This window comes from Hydractinia symbiolongicarpus, chromosome 2, assembly GCF_029227915.1.
Source record: "Hydractinia symbiolongicarpus strain clone_291-10 chromosome 2, HSymV2.1, whole genome shotgun sequence".
Taxonomy (NCBI): Eukaryota; Metazoa; Cnidaria; class Hydrozoa; order Anthoathecata; family Hydractiniidae; genus Hydractinia; species Hydractinia symbiolongicarpus.
The window spans coordinates 32431499-32448657 of record NC_079876.1 but is presented as its reverse complement, the minus strand read 5'-3'; the positions used below and the strand labels follow the sequence as shown (position 1 = coordinate 32448657).

At 33.2% G+C, this 17159-nt stretch overlaps 2 protein-coding genes across 3 annotated transcripts in view; one reads left to right on the top strand and one right to left on the bottom strand.

Annotated features, from left to right (window-relative positions):
* LOC130630695 (terminal uridylyltransferase 4-like) overlaps positions 1–5044 on the top strand; it is a 30512-nt gene extending 25468 nt beyond the window's left edge. For both annotated transcript variants that reach the window (XM_057444273.1, XM_057444274.1), the window contains exons 21-26: positions 294–492; positions 1071–1167; positions 1645–1731; positions 2218–2772; positions 2923–3099; positions 3241–5044. In XM_057444273.1, coding sequence (XP_057300256.1) covers positions 294–492; positions 1071–1167; positions 1645–1731; positions 2218–2772; positions 2923–3099; positions 3241–3474 — 1349 coding nt within the window. In that variant the 3' untranslated portion in view covers positions 3475–5044. The remainder of the gene's footprint in view (positions 1–293; positions 493–1070; positions 1168–1644; positions 1732–2217; positions 2773–2922; positions 3100–3240) is intronic.
* Positions 5045–5454: 410 nt separating this feature from the next.
* On the bottom strand, positions 5455–12847 carry LOC130630694 (uncharacterized). The gene is made up of 8 exons (XM_057444272.1): positions 12541–12847; positions 11181–11914; positions 10434–10671; positions 9957–10219; positions 7294–9844; positions 6930–7205; positions 6582–6607; positions 5455–6066 (listed from the first exon to the last, which is right to left on the bottom strand). The coding sequence occupies exons 2-8, from the start codon at positions 11878–11880 to the stop codon at positions 5564–5566; spliced, it is 4557 nt and encodes a 1518-aa protein (XP_057300255.1). The 5' UTR covers positions 11881–11914; positions 12541–12847; the 3' UTR covers positions 5455–5563.
* Between the last annotated feature and the right edge of the window lie 4312 nt (positions 12848–17159).

Here is a 17159-nt window from a genome sequence, read left to right as displayed (position 1 = left end):
AGACAGATATACACTCAAGAAGGACTTGTGCCTCTTTTTTATGGAGCGCATTATGAGGGTAATAGGTTTTATAATAAAAAATGACACTTCTCCAATCGTAGCAATTCTCTGCCATATTGACCAACCTTCAGTCGTTATTCATTTTTATTTTCATGTGTTAAAAAACTAACACAACCTGATATCTATTATTTAAGAACTAAAAAATTTGAAATGTTACTTACGGTGAGTGAGTGAAATGTTCCAGTTTGTGAATTTATCGAGCATAATAAAAAAAAAATATTGTTTTTTTTTAGATCCATTTAATTTAAACCACAATCTTGGAGCAGGGGTGAGAAGAAGCATGTACAAGTATATATTATCCTGCTTCTCCTACGCACGATCAAGATTCGGCAACTCCCAGCAAACGTTGCCAGAAGGAGACATATTAGTTAAACAGTTGTATCTATTTGATGCAGTCGCATTGACTGGTAATAAAGACGTGCCGAAAGAAAGGTAGATATTTCTCTGTGTTATTATTTTTATGTGTGAGAGACATACTTTATTGAGTCAAATTTTCCGGATGGGGATCAAATGAGAATTTATTTCTATAAGTTTATAAAGAAACTATGTAATTAGAAATATAAAAACAAGGAAGGAGCTTGCATCTTTTCATTGTTTTCACAAAAATGTTTTTGCAAGCACGAACATATGTACAATAAAGTATAAGAAAAATTTTCCAGCCACTCCACTGATTACTCAAAAATAGAACAAGGGGGGGTCCACCTACAATGTAATGTTCGTAAAAGTTTAATGCTCTCGAAGATTCCATCCTAACCACTTTTTCTCATTCCGACATGAAGCAGGCTAAAATATTGCGTTTAAACTGAGCTTGGGCAAATATTCGAACCTACAACATGATCACAAATGCGCTGCCATTATATTCATTAGCTCTGCTTAAAAGTTTTATCGAATAATTATCTTTTAAACGAGCAATGATTTTCTGTCACTTTTATTAGCTATAGGTATGATCACGAAGACTCCACGTGGTTCACCAAGACTCGACGTGGCTCACTGTCTGTTTTTGTTTTTAGGTTATGTCGGCGTTGTGGTAAAATAGGACACCAGGCTTCAAACTGTGCAGAAAAATTTGCTGCTGAAAGAGACATGCGAAAGCGTAGAGATAGTGAAGTATGGACTGGTTTGCTTGTTGTTTTTTTAAATTGGAAATTATTTAGGTAGACGTTCAGTAACCCATGTTAAAAAATCTGTTTGTCAATAGTTATTACATCTATCGACTATGAAGAATAGACGCCTATTGATATATCTATTTTCCAGTAATGAGATCCAGACTGTATTAAGAAATTTGGAACGTCTTCAAAAAAAAAGAGATGCTGGTAAAGCAGCAGTTGCTTCGACTTTCTATTCAAGTGTATTTCAGATTGTGATAAAAATAACAAATTTTAAGGCTTAGTTGAATAAGCAAAAGAAAGAAAGAAAAGTGAAAGTAGATAGAGCTACGAAAGGGACATACAGAAAGTTAATACCCTATCCAGTTTCGAAGTTACATTGTTATAGTTTGACAAGACTGGATGGGTTAGTACTGTGGCTCACAGGCAGACAGACAGACAGAAAATTAAAAAATTAATGTTGTCGTTTTTTTTTAAGCGAGAAGAGGAATTGGTTAAAGGCGATGAGAATAAATCGGTTGAGACAAGAAGAAATACACCGAAGAGAGATGCTAGAGGGAAAAGGGTGTGTGTTGGATCATTGATGTCAGACTTAAATAAAAAAATATAGCTAAGAAAATAAGAGAAAAAGGCCATGCGGTCTGTAGATGATAGCGTTTATAATGAAGTAGTTTTACATTACACAAAGCTTTAATTACAACAAAGAAATTTTGCGGCTAAATATTTTAAGAACTTCTCACAGGAATAAATTTTCGCGAATTAGAGAGGTTTGTAAACCTTATGGCAGTAAATTTTCGCGGTTTGAACAATATAATCAAAATTTGATACTGAAAATTAGAATATGATTAGTGTTGTATTTTTTACGTGCATGTAAATTTTTTTTATTTACTTGTATGATTTTGTGGGCTAAACAATACGTGGTTAAACAACTTGGCATACTTTCAAAATGTGGTAAATTATCGCAAAAGTTTCTTCTTTTAAATTCTCACTTCTGTTTCATCCAAGCTTGTGTGGTTGTTATGTAAAATTATCAATCTGTTATATAATTTAGAATGTTGGTCCTGATGACCATATAAAATGTTTCAACTGTGGCAAAATGGGCCATCGGAAAGCAGATTGTCCAAGCAGAAAAGAGGATAAAGCATCTTTTAACAAAGCTCCTGGCTCCGAGCGTAATGTCAAGGGATCTGAAAGGAACGGTAGTCGAAGCAATGCAGACAAGACGAAGCAAACCATGTATAATTCCAATGAGTTGAAGCATAACAACGCATGGGCAGGTCCACTTCATAAATCGAAAACTGATTTAGCCATTCCTCTCTCAGACATACTTCATAGACCTAAACCAGTCATTAAATCCACACAACAATTTCCAATTGACGATTCGCTTTTAAGTTTCTCTTATAGCCAATTAAATCAATTATTCCCTACCCTATTGGAACCTCTGCAATCTGAATGTAACACGTCTGCAACAACAGTGACTCACGTATTGAAAGCACATCCATCATCAAAAATTCAGGCTCCTGAAGTATTGGCTTCAAACAATTCTCAAGGTGGAATGTCTGAAGGTCCACACCGGTCCAACAATCTAACTCCGGACCAGCAGTTTGTAAGTTTGTGAATAGATTTCTCTTTCTTGAATTTTTTATGTAATTTTATCTTGTACCATAAAAGAACTACTGAAGCATATTAAAAACTAACTGTATGACAATGTTAATGGTGAGTAAAGAAGTTCGATTCACATGTATTACTGTTCTAGAGTTTCACCAGTTTTGCCCAGCAGTTCCAAGTAGCAAACACACCACCCAAAAAACGACGTGAATTTGCCGAGCAACAACATGTCGGCGATTTCCCGCCCCTATCCTCAACCGAATACAAGAAAGAATCGACAAGATCAGACCATCGACGAGGTTTTTCTCCCAGAAAGAAACGGATGGTAAAAATGAATTGTTACCTTCATCATAGTTTAATAATAAAAACCCTATTACCACAAAGAAAACTTTTTAAGCAGTGAATTATTGTGGTTTGCGTATATTTATTTACAATGTTTATATATGAAAAATTTTCATATTTCTAGAACGCTAGTTCATCTACACATTCTCTCCCCGGTGCATCTAATCGATCTCCGGACCAAGAAAAAGCAGCCGGCAGACCATCTGCTTCCGGTAAGTCATCCTCGCACGAATCTAAACAAACTTCATCAAAAACAAACCGGACAAGTGGAAAGAATACTCGAACGCAAGGCGAATTTACTACTCCCAAGAAGACGAACAAGCAGTCAGGTCAAAATGGAAGAACATATAGTGCTTAACGCACTAACTGAACGTTCATGTGGATTCCACCTTGCAATCCATTGTCAAGGTGAACTTTCATATGGATTCCACCTCGTCGATCCATTGTCAAGGTGAACTTTGATGTCGATTCCAACTCGTCAATCCATTGTCAAGGTTTTTTTTGGCTTTTATGTCACCATTTGCCACTTTTTTTTTCCTTGGCTGTGTTTTGATAGAAAAAAGTTATTTTAGTTTTTATAAATGTTTTAGTGATTTTTATAAACGTATAACCTTCCCTGAATTTTGTGTTCATTATCAATTTAGAGCTGACAAAAAGCTTCATATCCTGTCTTCGTCCCCCGAGACATGTCAAAACAGACCCTTTTGTATCTAATTTAAGTGAGAACTTAAACTTACTAAACTTCAGGGAAGATCTTGTTGGTTATAATGGTTTTTTATATATAATATTTTATAGTTTGCTTTTTAATACTTCTAATATTTACATCCTAATTTTAGTTATTAGATGTATATCCTAGGTTTTACGTTTGAAAATCCAGTTCTATATGGGTGCAAATTTTAATTGTTTATTTTGTGGCTTGAATAAGTAGTGCGGTGCTAAAAGCGATTATTTGTTTTAGTGTTTCCTTTGCATGACTGCTTTGTGTCAATGCATTTGCCATCGTTTCAGAAGTTTGACAAATTATGAAATTTTACGATGTGGCTTTCTTATATGTAAATGTGTTTAATGTGATACCTGTACATAGCACTGCAACGTTTCGCACCTGCACTTAGCAGTGCTTTTAATTTTGATTTGATTAACAATTATTAATTTTCGGGTGTAGTTTTAAGAAATTATGTGCATTAACCTGGCTTTATCTGCTTTTTTTTTCTTCGATATATTTAAATTTAAGCTCTTTCAAAAAATGCGTAAATATGAATGCGACTTTAAAATAATTATTTTTGTCAGTTAAATTTTTTCTGCTTCACTTCAACTCATTTTTTATTCGCCTTCTATTCAAGATAAGAATGTCTTACAACCAAATTCAATTCGAACGAAAATCCGTATTTTTACATTTTATTTCAAAATGTTTGAATAGAGGTAAATAAAAATGTATATTATTAGATATTCCTCGACATAATATTCTTACTGTAAATGTTCTGATTTAATATTCAAGATGAATGGAGAGGCGTTTATTAGAAACGGGCGTTTATTGGAAACAAGCGTTTTTTAGAGACGGGCGTTAATTTGAGACGGGCGTTTATTAAGGAAACAAAAAAGAAATTAAAATATTCAGTATATGACATTCCTATAGTTTCATTACAAATTCAACCCAAATCCGCCGCGTTAAACTCGAGTAATTTATTTTTTTTAAATTAATTTTATAAGAGGAATGATCTTTTTTTAGAGCATCTACGGTATGATTTGATATTGTTTCAACAATGTTTAATTTTACATGCAAATTTATGAACTTTCTTCTTTTATTGAAATCTGTTAATACACGCAGATTTTATTGCAAGAAAAGAAGATCTATTGAAATTTAAATCTAACATTTTTTTCGTGATCTCACATTGTGTGATGTTTATGTAGTGAATATAAAAATAAAATAAAAATATGTGTTGTTTTCCTTCTACAATTTTTCAAAATGCAAGATACTTCATTTAACGTTTTCAAACGCGAAATTAAGCGAAACCGAATTTACTATTTTTTACTATACTTGTCAATAAAACCACGGAAGAATGAGAGTTCCAAACTCTTTTTTTTCTTCCAGAGTTCAAGTTTGATTAGAAGACGTCGACCATTTTTTTTTAATCCACCAATGCGTTAACATTACTTTTAGAATGGGCAAGTTAGCCTCCCTCAGATTCTCAGACCACTTGAAACAGCCCTTTCTCAGTGCATTTTATGTAAGATTGTAAAATTGTGAAAACCACAGGAAATGATTTTTGTATAACAGGATTTGTCCTTCCATTTCCGCACAGGATTAAAATTATTTTTACTAATTAGACTAGAACTCAGAATATTACCTAAAATTTTCAAACTTACTAACTCGTTTCCAGGTTAGTTGTTCGTCGACAGATTACAAGTCTTGTTCAGTCGACTTATGCAAAGAAAAAACAGAGCGTTATTTATTTATTATTCTTTTTAAGGAAAAAATGCGTAAATATCTCCTCTATTACAATCCGGTTATTTTGCTCAGCCCCCCACCCTGTGCATGCAACCTCTGCAGCTGTTCTACCATTTTTGTCCGTCAACTCAGTATCTGCATCATGTTCCAGAAGTAACCGTACACATTCAACAGAGCCATACAGCGACGCACAATGCAGGGAAGTGTTATTATTTTTGTCCACGTAGTTAATTGCTGAACAACTATGGTGCAGTAATGTTTCCAAGATGGCCGCATGACCATTTATGGCACTGACATGGTAAGCTGTCTCTTTGTTATCATTAACTTCAAACACACAACTTCCATGATCCAACAGCAGTTGCACCATACTCACTGATTGGCAGTCTGCTGCATATAATAATGGCGTGTCTCCACGATAACCTCTTTCTTTGATAATGTTAGGCTGACTTCTGAGCACATCAGTCATTTGCGCCACATCACCGTACTGTAAGAAATCGCGAATATCTAAAAGGCGAAATCATCACTGTTTACTTCACAATTTTGTTCATTTTGTTTTCTTTTATAAAGCAAAAAGGTCATTTAGGAGTTTAAACGGATATGAACCTTACGTAAAATCAGAATCTTGCTTCATTTAAGAGTTCACGTTACTCACAATCAGTTTAAGTGACACTTTAGCCAAACTTTAGCTAAATCCGTTAGAGTAAAAAATTTGGAAAGGAAATCTTAAAGTCGAGGGAAAAAACATACTTTTTTTATAAGTTTTATATTTAAAAGCGCATCTAAGCCTATACTGTTTCCTTGTATACGATCCGTGTCAGAAACAAAGAAAGCAATGGAACCCTATAATAACTATGTCGCAGCAACCTTATGTGGTAGTATGTGGCACTTATCTACTGACACAAGTCATTGTGAACCCTCCGATTATATAAATCATAAAAGTTTAACCTAACAGCCTTAGTGAAATAAGCGTAATTATGACCAAAAAAATTAAGAAACAAGATAAATTAAAATTTAGTTACCATCAAATTTCTTCTCGCCAGGAATTCTATTGAAAAAATTAAGAGATAATAACAGCAGTGTGGAAAGTAAGGACAGCAAATTTACAGCAAAAAATTAACATAAAAAGTTATCAACAAAAACGACAACAACAATAATAACAATAACAACAAAAACGGCGACAAAACAACAACAGCGACAACAACAACAAAAACGACAATAACAACAACATCAAAATAAAACCAAAAAACAAAACATACTCGTGTTTGTAAACAACAATAACAATAACAACAAAAACGGCGACAACAACAGTAACAACAACAACAACAACGACAATAACAACAACAACAAAATAAAACCAAAAAACATACTCGTGTTTGTACGTCAAAACAGTTGGTTTGGCGACTCCCACATTACTATAAGCAACCACTGAAAATTGGTAAGTACTTCCATACTCCAAATCTTCCATTCGGCAATTTCCATCAAACAGAACAGGAACCTCACACCAGTTGCCGTATTTTTTATTTTCTTTGAATTTCCTTTTCTGCAAAGCATAATCAAAGCCTTCATTCGTCCAAGCCAACATACTTGTGTTTTCATTCATGTAAGTACACACCAAATGTTTTACTTGTATTGGTTGTTGTAGCCTAAAATCAAATTTAAAAATTGTGTATAATAATAGAAAATTGAAAAAAGATGGATTGATGAACAAAAAAGTAAATAAATTACTCTTACTTTCTATACAGCATGTAATGCACCTGGTCTTGTTCAGGTTCGTCGAAGCAAACGTCGCGAAGCAGTGCGTCCAAACAAGCATAAAAATTTTTAAACCTTCTTGCTCCTTTATTGACTTTGATCTCACCAACTTCCTTCCCCTCTACATAGAGACTATCTGTTATATTACCTGAAACACTTTTGATGCAAATTTTCTTTAGCAAATCATTTTCTTCATTTCTGCTCAAGCTAAGCAAGTCATTTGACGAAGATTTCGACCTCTCCTTGGCTTTGAACAGATTTAGAAAGCTTGATGAAGAAGCGATTGATTTTCTTTTGTTAAAGAATACTATACATATTCTGGACGTGCTCCTACTCAAGCATTCCAACATTAAATGCTTTGGTGTCAGATTATCGTCTTCCATACACAAAATAACTTCATCTGCTTCCCTTCCTCTTGCACCTTGATAGTTTGTCAGTAATGTAAAATCATTACTGGCTGGTAGAGATTCAATTTCATTTCCATTGATGCATTGTAATTTCCAGTTGGAGATTGTATTGTAAGTTATTGTATCAACGTCCAGTAAATGAAGAACATACTTCATTATGAGCTGACAGAACGTGCTTTCACAGAGGATAAGTCGATTCACGTTGTGGTTGGAAAATTTAAATGCATCTAATGTTATTGCCAACAGACTTATAATTTCACTGTTTGTTTTTTCTCCGTCCTCAAACGAAAAGATGATTGGTATTTCTCCTTGAATGTTATGACCAATAACAGAGCTTGTTCTGTAGTGGTACATGGTTTCTGTTTTGATATTTGAATCAGTTAGCTTGGGTGGTACATTGGAATCTATATCCAAAGGTAGTTGTATTTCTTTTGTTCTTCCTGGTGATGACGAAGCATTTACAACTTTTTTGTCAAATGTAAACACTTCATCAGCTTCGTCGGAAAAACTTTTTCTTTCCAGAAAGGGAGATAACCTTTGAGTCAAAGATTTCTGACGTTTTATTGTATCTTTCACCATTTTTGGGTGATGAGATATGTTTTTCTTGCCTTCTACTGCATTCTCCAATCGATGTATAACTTTGAAATTTTGCAAAGTTGTTCTCATGCAGTGATGTAAGGTGAAAACACCCATTCCAGTTTCTTTGTACTGGTATTGATCGTGCACCGTCCTTTTCTTAAACGAAATGTGCGTCCTACGTTTTTCCAAACTTTGCGGTAAAATAATGATGTGCGATCTATCGAGTTCCTTCATGGACAGAGTTGATTTTAATTCTCGAGCTTGTTTTACTGACAACCTTCCACAGTCGCATTCGTCAATCACAACATGAAGTAGTAACCCCTTGTACGTTTTTACCATCTCCTTAAGTAGCTGCGACAATGATGGTAATTTATTCAAGCTAAGCCTTGTAGCTAACTCAACAATACTAATGGCAACAATACCAACATGCTCATTATGTTGAATATTCTGCACGAAGCTTTCCACGTCGTAGACCAACAGACTTTTTGAATCCCAAGTGATGTGAAAGATCAACGTATCCTTTTCTGCACGTTCAGCCAAATATTTTAGATGATATATTCCCAGTAAAGTTTTGCCAGTGCCATAATCTCCCACAATGATTTTCTTTGTTTCTTTACTATGCAGGATATCCATTTGCTCCTTATTGAGCATGATCGAGCGTACCTGGTGGCCTGTGTCTTCATTTAGGGTCGGCAGTAGAGGGAACATGGATTTTCTTGTTGCCATAAAACTAACTATTGAGCTGATGACCTCCATGAACCTTTTTGTGACATCATTTTTACTCACTCGCTTACTGATTTGTTCGTATTGAGCAATTAAATTACAGAAAAACTTCTTTATTTTATCATCACTTTCAATTATATTTTTGTCCAGCAGATGACAATCTTTGCAAAAATACGAGTTGTCACTTTTGACAAAGTTTTCAGCTAACACAACGTTGACGAACGTGATGTCACCAGTTAAAATAAAACTTGAATTTGCAATAGACAAAAGTTGGATATCCTTCTCGCCATTTTCAAACTCTTTTTGTACTTGAAGAAAGCATGACGAGTTAGTGTATCGTATGTTAAACATTATATTTGAGTTTAAATACATGAATAGAATCCGTTTGGTGTAGTTGCTTTGTATCAATTTCGGCATGCCTTTAGTTTCGAATTTTAGGAATTGAATATGTTCACGCGTGTTATAATCTGTGATAACAGCAACCACGCCTTCTCTGTAGTCACTCATGGTAGTTTTAATTCGGTAAGCCCACTCAGACACGTCAATATTTCTTACGTAAGGTGGAAATTGCAATGCCTCTGACAGAATGTCATTAAACTCTTTTGTGAAAAATGTTTTTGTGTATCGCTGACCAAGCAATTTCCATTCGTCTCGTGACAAATACGTTGTGTGACTGTTACCACTTGATTGGTAGGCTATCGGCTTGTTACTGTATGGGACGTTTTTCACACGGTCGATCAGTTCATTAAACTCTTCAGAAGTGTGCGAGGATACTGTAAAAGTTGTGTCACGTGTTGAAAGCGTGCAATCGTGTGAAGACTCTAAAAAAATGCTGATATATAAAACAAAAATGATATAGATATACCAACAGCATCTATTGAACCGGTTGGTAAAGGATTTTGAGCATTTAAGATGAACATCGCTGTGTCTTACCCTCTAACTTCATTTCTTTACAGTTACCTTCAACATCCAACATTGTCATGTTCAAATCATACAGCTGTATTGGTACCTGCTTGAACAACCTGACAAACAAGTACTGTCCGATACGCTCCACTGTGTAATCCTGATTTTTTTGCAGTTCAGTGATATCGTATTCATTCATAGTAGAAGATATCTGAAGCTTCAAGTTTGTGTCCTTTCCATTTGCCAGTACTTTCATGATCGTATGGCCATTGTTGTCTTTGTATGTACGTATCCTAGTGAGAAATTAAAAAGATGTGAACAACACATATTATTTCTTTCATGTTTTTTTTGAAATTATAATGCTATAGAAAAAGTAATTCATGTTTTAGATAACTTTTTTAGATGAAAATCTAAATTGGAGAAAGTAGTTAAAAAACGCTCTTGTAGAAAAATATTTTTGCAACCTTCCACAATTCACGCTTAGGCAGTATCTTCATATATTCTTACACGGTATCTTTTTTTAAACTGTTCCCATCTGGCATATTTAAATCTTCAATTGATTTTCTTTTTGGAGATGGAGTATGATCACAAATTTTCTTTTCTAATTCACTTTTTATAAGATATAAATCGTTCTTGCTTGCTTTTTCTTCCAACTCACATCTATCTATCTTCTCATCTAATTGGGATTTAATTCCATCCACAGTGTTATCCAAATCTTTGAAGTCTTGCAGCATATTTTCAAGTTCTAAAATAATTTTTTAAACAATACTAATTACGTTGCTTCTACTTTATTGAAGCATCCTAAAATATTACGTCGCATTGCCATATCTCTTTTGGTCTGATAAAAACGTTTTTACAAGTTTCTTTACACGTGCTCATTCTCCTCCTCAGAGCTCTTTTAGATGTTTATCTATAAGTGTTTCGGGGACAAGAACTGGTTGTATGAGAAAAAAAGCTGGAGGATTAATTTTTATTTTATTATGTTAAACCCTTTTCTTAAATTGTTAGTTTCTTTCAAGAAAAAATTAATAAGTAGAAATACAATTTGAGAAAAGAATATACTACAAGTCTCAATAGAATTGACGTTTTAAAATATTGGAACTGGACCAAATCATTCGTCAATCCTTATTTTAGGTTACAGATTGAGTACTTATTGCAAAATTAAAAAGATTTAGGGAGAAACTCAACAAAGAGCTATCTATGAGTATTTAGTAAAAAACACATGAAAACAGGATTGCCTATCTGAAGACTTACTTTCAATGTTAACTTGTTGCAACTGAGATTTCGTTATCACCAAATCATTTCTGAGCGTTTCATTATCACATTTTAGTTGTGTAAAATCAGTTTGTAAATACGCTAATTCTTTCTGTATGATTTTATATATATTTGAAATATGTGGTTCCAGTGGAGCTGATTTGAGGTCTTTCATGAGTTGTTCATAGTTCGGGTAGCAACCAAGTTCAGTGACAATATCAATTATATCATTCCAAGTATCTTCAAATTCTTGTGTTTTCATACTCATATTGTGCGCATGCGCAAATTCATTGCGTTTCTTTTTCGCTTGAAAACATGCATAACTCCTTTTATCATCTCCACACATAGGCGGCAGTGGAGTTTTCCACCCTCCTCGTGGCTTTGGAAGATTTGTTCCTTTTCTGATGAGAAAATAGGTAATAGTCGTATCGAATTTGCTGGAGTCCGTTTCATTAGAGCCATTTGATGGTAACATAATCTCCAATTGATCTGGCTTTAACACTTTGAAGTCTTTAGAATGTGACAATTTCAGTGCCGAAATTTCTGCATACAGTTGACTTTTGTTACGTGGCATGCCTTTATACTTGATATCATTTCCATCATTGTGCAAAGTATATAACATAGCAGGTTGTACAACATGGTGCATACTAAGTTGGACACGTAGCCAATAGTTACTGTTATATAGTATCAGAGATGACATTGTATGGAACTTTTATGTGCATATTTCACCAACACTGTACGGAAATTGTAAAAAAAAAGTTTTTTATAACTAACAAGTTTTTACCTGTGGCGACAAGTCCAATTATTAAAAAAAAATTGTACAAATTTTTCTGTGGCTTTCTCACATTATGATCACGTATAAATTATATTTCCTAGAAGTTTATAGATTTATACAAAGAATATAAACCCTTAAAAATAAGAAATTATACGCTAGAATAATTCTAAAGGTAGTGATTTAATAGTTCTCTTGAGAGAAGGTTTGCTTCGGTTGATGAGCAAGCTCTCTTAAATTTGTACAAAATGTTTTAAATTATTGGACTTGTTTTCATATGTTATAATCACTGCGTTTCCATCAACTATAAGTTTTGATCTAGTAATTGATTTGCTAAAAATTGTTTTAGATTTGATTGGAAAGTTGCTTAATGGTTGCTTAGCAAAAAATGGAAAGTATCTCAAAGAGTAAAAATACATTTTGCAAATAATATTTTTTAAGGTTAATTCGTTGTTAGGTAAAAATATACATTTTAATTAAATCAGTTGTTGAAGTAATGTGTAGATGTTTTTGTTAATAAACATCGAATTATGATAGACTTTAAAGAATTATATCCCATATGACCTCTTCCTTTAAATAGATACTCACCATGCAATGTTATTAATGCCAAGATCCTCTTCTCGTCCTAGAGAACATAGCTAATGTTAAAATCAACAAACGTAATTTGATTTCATAACCTCTTCTCGTTGAGCCGTCTCATCATTTCAAACGAAACTAAAAGTTACTCTTTTTTAATAAGTCCATACTGCCAATGATATTTGATGATGATTATAGACGATGTTAAATATAATGATATAGTTAATGGAGATAAAAACTTGCTAGCGACAGTATTTTCGGTAACCTAATTTCCAGGATGATTTATTGGATTGCTATATATCTAAATACAAGAAAATATCGCAACAAATGCTTCCTGGAATACAACCAAATACATTTTAATGTAAAAAAATAAGTCGAATTTTCTGCGAAATTAAAACGGATACTTTCTAAAATAAAACAAATTCTAATTTAACTCTGCTGACATATTTCAGTACACATATGTTGTTGTAGCTTTTTATAGCTTATAAAATAGTACTTTCCACACAATTGCGAAGTTGCTTACAAGAATTTATAAAAAGTTTAAAACACATCAATCAACATCACGTAATGTCTTTACTAATGCTTGCCAAGGTTACTTAAAGAGAAAACCGTTTTGTCAACAATTAGCTCTCCAGCGCAGTTGATTTACACAACGATTATTTACTCTCCTACGCAGGACTTAATTAAAATATCTTCTTTAACGGTACCCTGTTTTGTTTGATGGTTAAAGTCTTTTTTAAGAGTTTCTTAAAAATAAGAAAACTATTTACTACATATTTTTGACTATTTACAGTACAGGGATGACATAGTAAGGAAGCTCGCAAGAGTTTTAACTACCTTAGAAAGGTTTTTAAATTTAAGACCTCCAGATTGGCCTTTCATCAATGTTCAAGCTTTGTGTTATCACCTTTTATTTTTATGTGTGTGGACAGAAAAACACTCGTTTATTAACAAAAAGACTGTAAGATAAATTTGTGGGTTTAAAATGAATTAAACATACATGGAAAATAGAAAAAATACACCCTTTTTATATAAAAATCAAAATTCTAAATCAAAATTCATTATTCCTATTTCCCCATTGTCCTCAACTTAAAATCCTAACCTGTTATTCTTGTAAGTCATATTCCCATAAAAGAAAAAAAGCATGGAGTAATTTAATTTCATAAAATCATTCACCCCATTAAGTACTTCATATTGTTAAAAGGTGACATATTTTTCATTTTATCCCCCCCCCCCCCAAACAAGTGTGTAAGTGTGTAACAACAAGCGATAACAATTTCGTGCGTGTTACTGGTTTCAACAATTATCTTCAGAGTAAGATTCCACTGACTATCCAATAACAATTACATTACAATAACTTTTTATTATTTACAGGAGAATTACAATTTCGACCAGCACAAGTGATCACAATGTGTGTGTTATATGATATTGCTTGATGTCAGACTTAGGACTTCAGATCTTAGGTTATTTAGTTAAACTGAAACTCTTAAAACATGCAACTTGTTGCTGGCGTCAGCGCGACCATTTTCTTGGAGATTTGCGACTTTCGTAGGCCACGACGTGCATTATTCCGTCGTGTGAGCGCAGTGAAGAAATTTTACACGCTCTCTACCTGATCTACGCATGCATAGAAGCCTATTGGCTACAGGGTGACTATTTCATCTTTGTTGGAACAATGACGAAAAAACTTGGACAGTAGCTACAACCCCGGACATATTTTTTTATTTTTAACTACTTCTCGATATAGAAAGTAGTATGGTTTGGCCACTACTCTGTAGCCGATAGGCTTCAAAGGTTGACTTAGGCATAACGTAATAACTTAAGACACAAAGAGCTTAAACACGCTGTGAACATTGTTAATATGGAGTGCGTGCTATCTAGATTGAAACACTGTTCTGAACCACTTGTGGTCAGGATGTAAAAATCTGCCGGCTTTCCACTATGTTATGTCCGAAGCTGTAGCTACCTTTTGTGTTGTGCCTGTCATATATTAAAACTGTGTGTGGGCTAGGCACTGCGCATAGTCTAGCTAGCAATGTGTTATCACTTTTTACCCAAAAATTAGCACTTTTTTCGCTTCAGATTGCTGTCCCTTTTGTTAAATTTAAAGAATGAACTAACAAGCCAAAATAGGCTTTAATTAGGTAAGATTATATCTTAGAATGTACATGAATGAAGTCAAAAATATGTTATTAATATATATTTCAAAAATATCCACAATACTCTGCAGTTAGACCAACATAAATAACCATACATATCATATTTGAAACCGTAAAACTAGAATCTGCTGGCATCAAAATGAAATCAAAACATTATCCTATTCGAAAGATGTTTATCATCAATTAATATTCTAAGATTTCCATTCGATAACAAAGAAGTCAGTTGGAGAGATACACAGAAAGTAAGAAACACATATGACATTAGTGTGTAATAAATTTGTTTAGATGCAGGGAATTTCCAGGTGAAAACAATTCCTCCAAACGAGTAGCATGAAAACATAAATGCAAACTGAGCAGCATAATTCCACCAGAATGTCCATTCATAGTCACTTACATCTTTAAACCATGAAAACCACGATATCTGGACAAAATTTTCTTTGGCAAAATCAGATTGGTATGTCACTGATAGTTGGTACAAACACAAAAATGGAAAAATCACTGACGGTATCCATATGGTAAAATAGACAAACTTTTCAATGACATTGATGTCAGCATGTCCAAACCATTGCAAATTCTTTCTTTTCTTGTGCATGTTTTCCATATTTACCTAAAATGTTAGATTGTTTACAAAGTTAAAACATAGCTAAATATAATAGTGGCCACAGAAAATTAAAATCTATATTTCAAAAGGATTCCAGCACAAAACAGCTAACCAGAAAGAATAAAGATAATATATATTTTTTTAAAGTACTTTTTGAGGAGTTTATTTCCTGACGGTTTGAAAATTTCAGGACTGTGGTCACCATCTTTATATACTTTTGGAAAGAATGGGTGGTTTTCAGATTTTATAGTTTGGGACAGTTTTATAAATTGAAAAAGGTTGGATTTTTATTCTGAAATCTGAATTATGGGAGGGTAGGAGGCAGTCAGCAATAATTGCAGGAGAGATATAAAGATTGATTTTTCAATTTAAACTGTGGTATAAAATTCTCTTTGAATATGATGCTTTTAATTAGTTCTGATTCTATGTCAGTAAATTAGACTATTTTTTCTTTAACATTCATGCTTATGTATTTTATGATGTTTTTAAAGACTTTAAAAAACATAAAATCTTTTTTTCTTTATTTTTAAACCAATGGGTAGTTAGAAAATGTGAAAGTTCTGTATGTACGTTCTGTGGGCGTCCTTTAGTAAAAATACGCATACAGGGTACATTGACAAAAATAAGAAAGATTTTCCAGGAACACCAGAGTTAAAAGACACTAATGTTGGTTATTAAATTCTGTTTTTATCTGGTTATCTTTGGTCACAGTGGTTTGCCGTTTATACTGTTGTTATAAAGGCACACCAGCTTGATCTAAAAATGAAAATGTTATGTCACGTTGATACTCGTCTATTGTAGCATGTAGTGTAAATTTGCAATGGTAGATAGTACATCTGTTATCCTGTCCCGATAGACGCTGGTAAAATTTCTTCCTCATAACTAAATTAATTTTCTTCTTTTGCAGCAGACGAGATAAAAAATATCTCATAGTATATATCTGCCCTTGTTCCACTTTTTCCTAAGTAACTTTACAACGTAAAAAAAATATGGAACTGAATCCATCATTTTCACTTTCACAACAGGCACACAATTACAGTGGTTAGACTTCTTTCGTGTTACTTTTGATGTGGTCTTCATTCTTGGCAGACTTAAAAAGCTTGTATATAATTAGTCATAAAAGCAATTTTAAAACGCCATTGAGATTACGGGAAGAAGCTTTAGCGGTATCATCGCCAAATTTTTAGAATTAACTTTCGTGAAATTTTTGCGAATATAACTTTCTCAGATTTCAGAGATTGCATACCTCGATTTTCAATTTTAATAATAAAAGCAGAGATACTAAATTATTAGAATATATTTTGACTAAATGTTTACAGTGTGCTGTATTTTGTGTGTTTTGTGTTAAATTTTTCTCATTTATTTCTTAACTTTTTTGATTTTTCGGAAAGAAACTTTTGCGGAAGATGGAGGTAAATTGCCGCAAAAGTTTTTCTTTGCGAACGTTTCTTCCCTCGAAAAATCCTTCTCTTAAAGCAAAAATAGTAGATAATCAAAAATGAAGTGCGAAAAAGTGATAATATCTACTTTGGTTTAAAAAAAATACTCAGCAATTTTATTTTGCGGAATAAGTTCTCATAACAGTAGTAAAAAATGTAGCTACTTAGTTTAATTTAGCATAGGAATTAATAAGAATTTTAATATTTATAAAGCTAGCTAGCTTAAGAAGCAGGATGCTGCCTCATGATTGGAGATTATAGTCAAAATCTTAAATTTGGTTCATTTAAGATTTATACATGCCTAAAAAACGTGATAAAATATTCATCTTAACATGTGAAAACACACAGGAAATAAATAATCCTATAGATACAAAGTATTTAGAACAGAAAAAGATCAACAAAATACCTACATGCTTCCTTCGTGCGCATGTT

Coding starts and splice junctions, on each gene's coding strand:
- LOC130630694 (XM_057444272.1), bottom strand. CDS start 11,880: ATGTCATCTCTGATACTATATAACAGTAACTATTGGCTACGTGTCCAA. Junction 9,845..9,956: donor TAAAGAAATGAAGTTAGAGG/GTAAGACACAGC, acceptor GCATTTTTTTAG/AGTCTTCACACGATTGCACG. Junction 7,206..7,293: donor CATTACATGCTGTATAGAAA/GTAAGAGTAATT, acceptor ATTTGATTTTAG/GCTACAACAACCAATACAAG.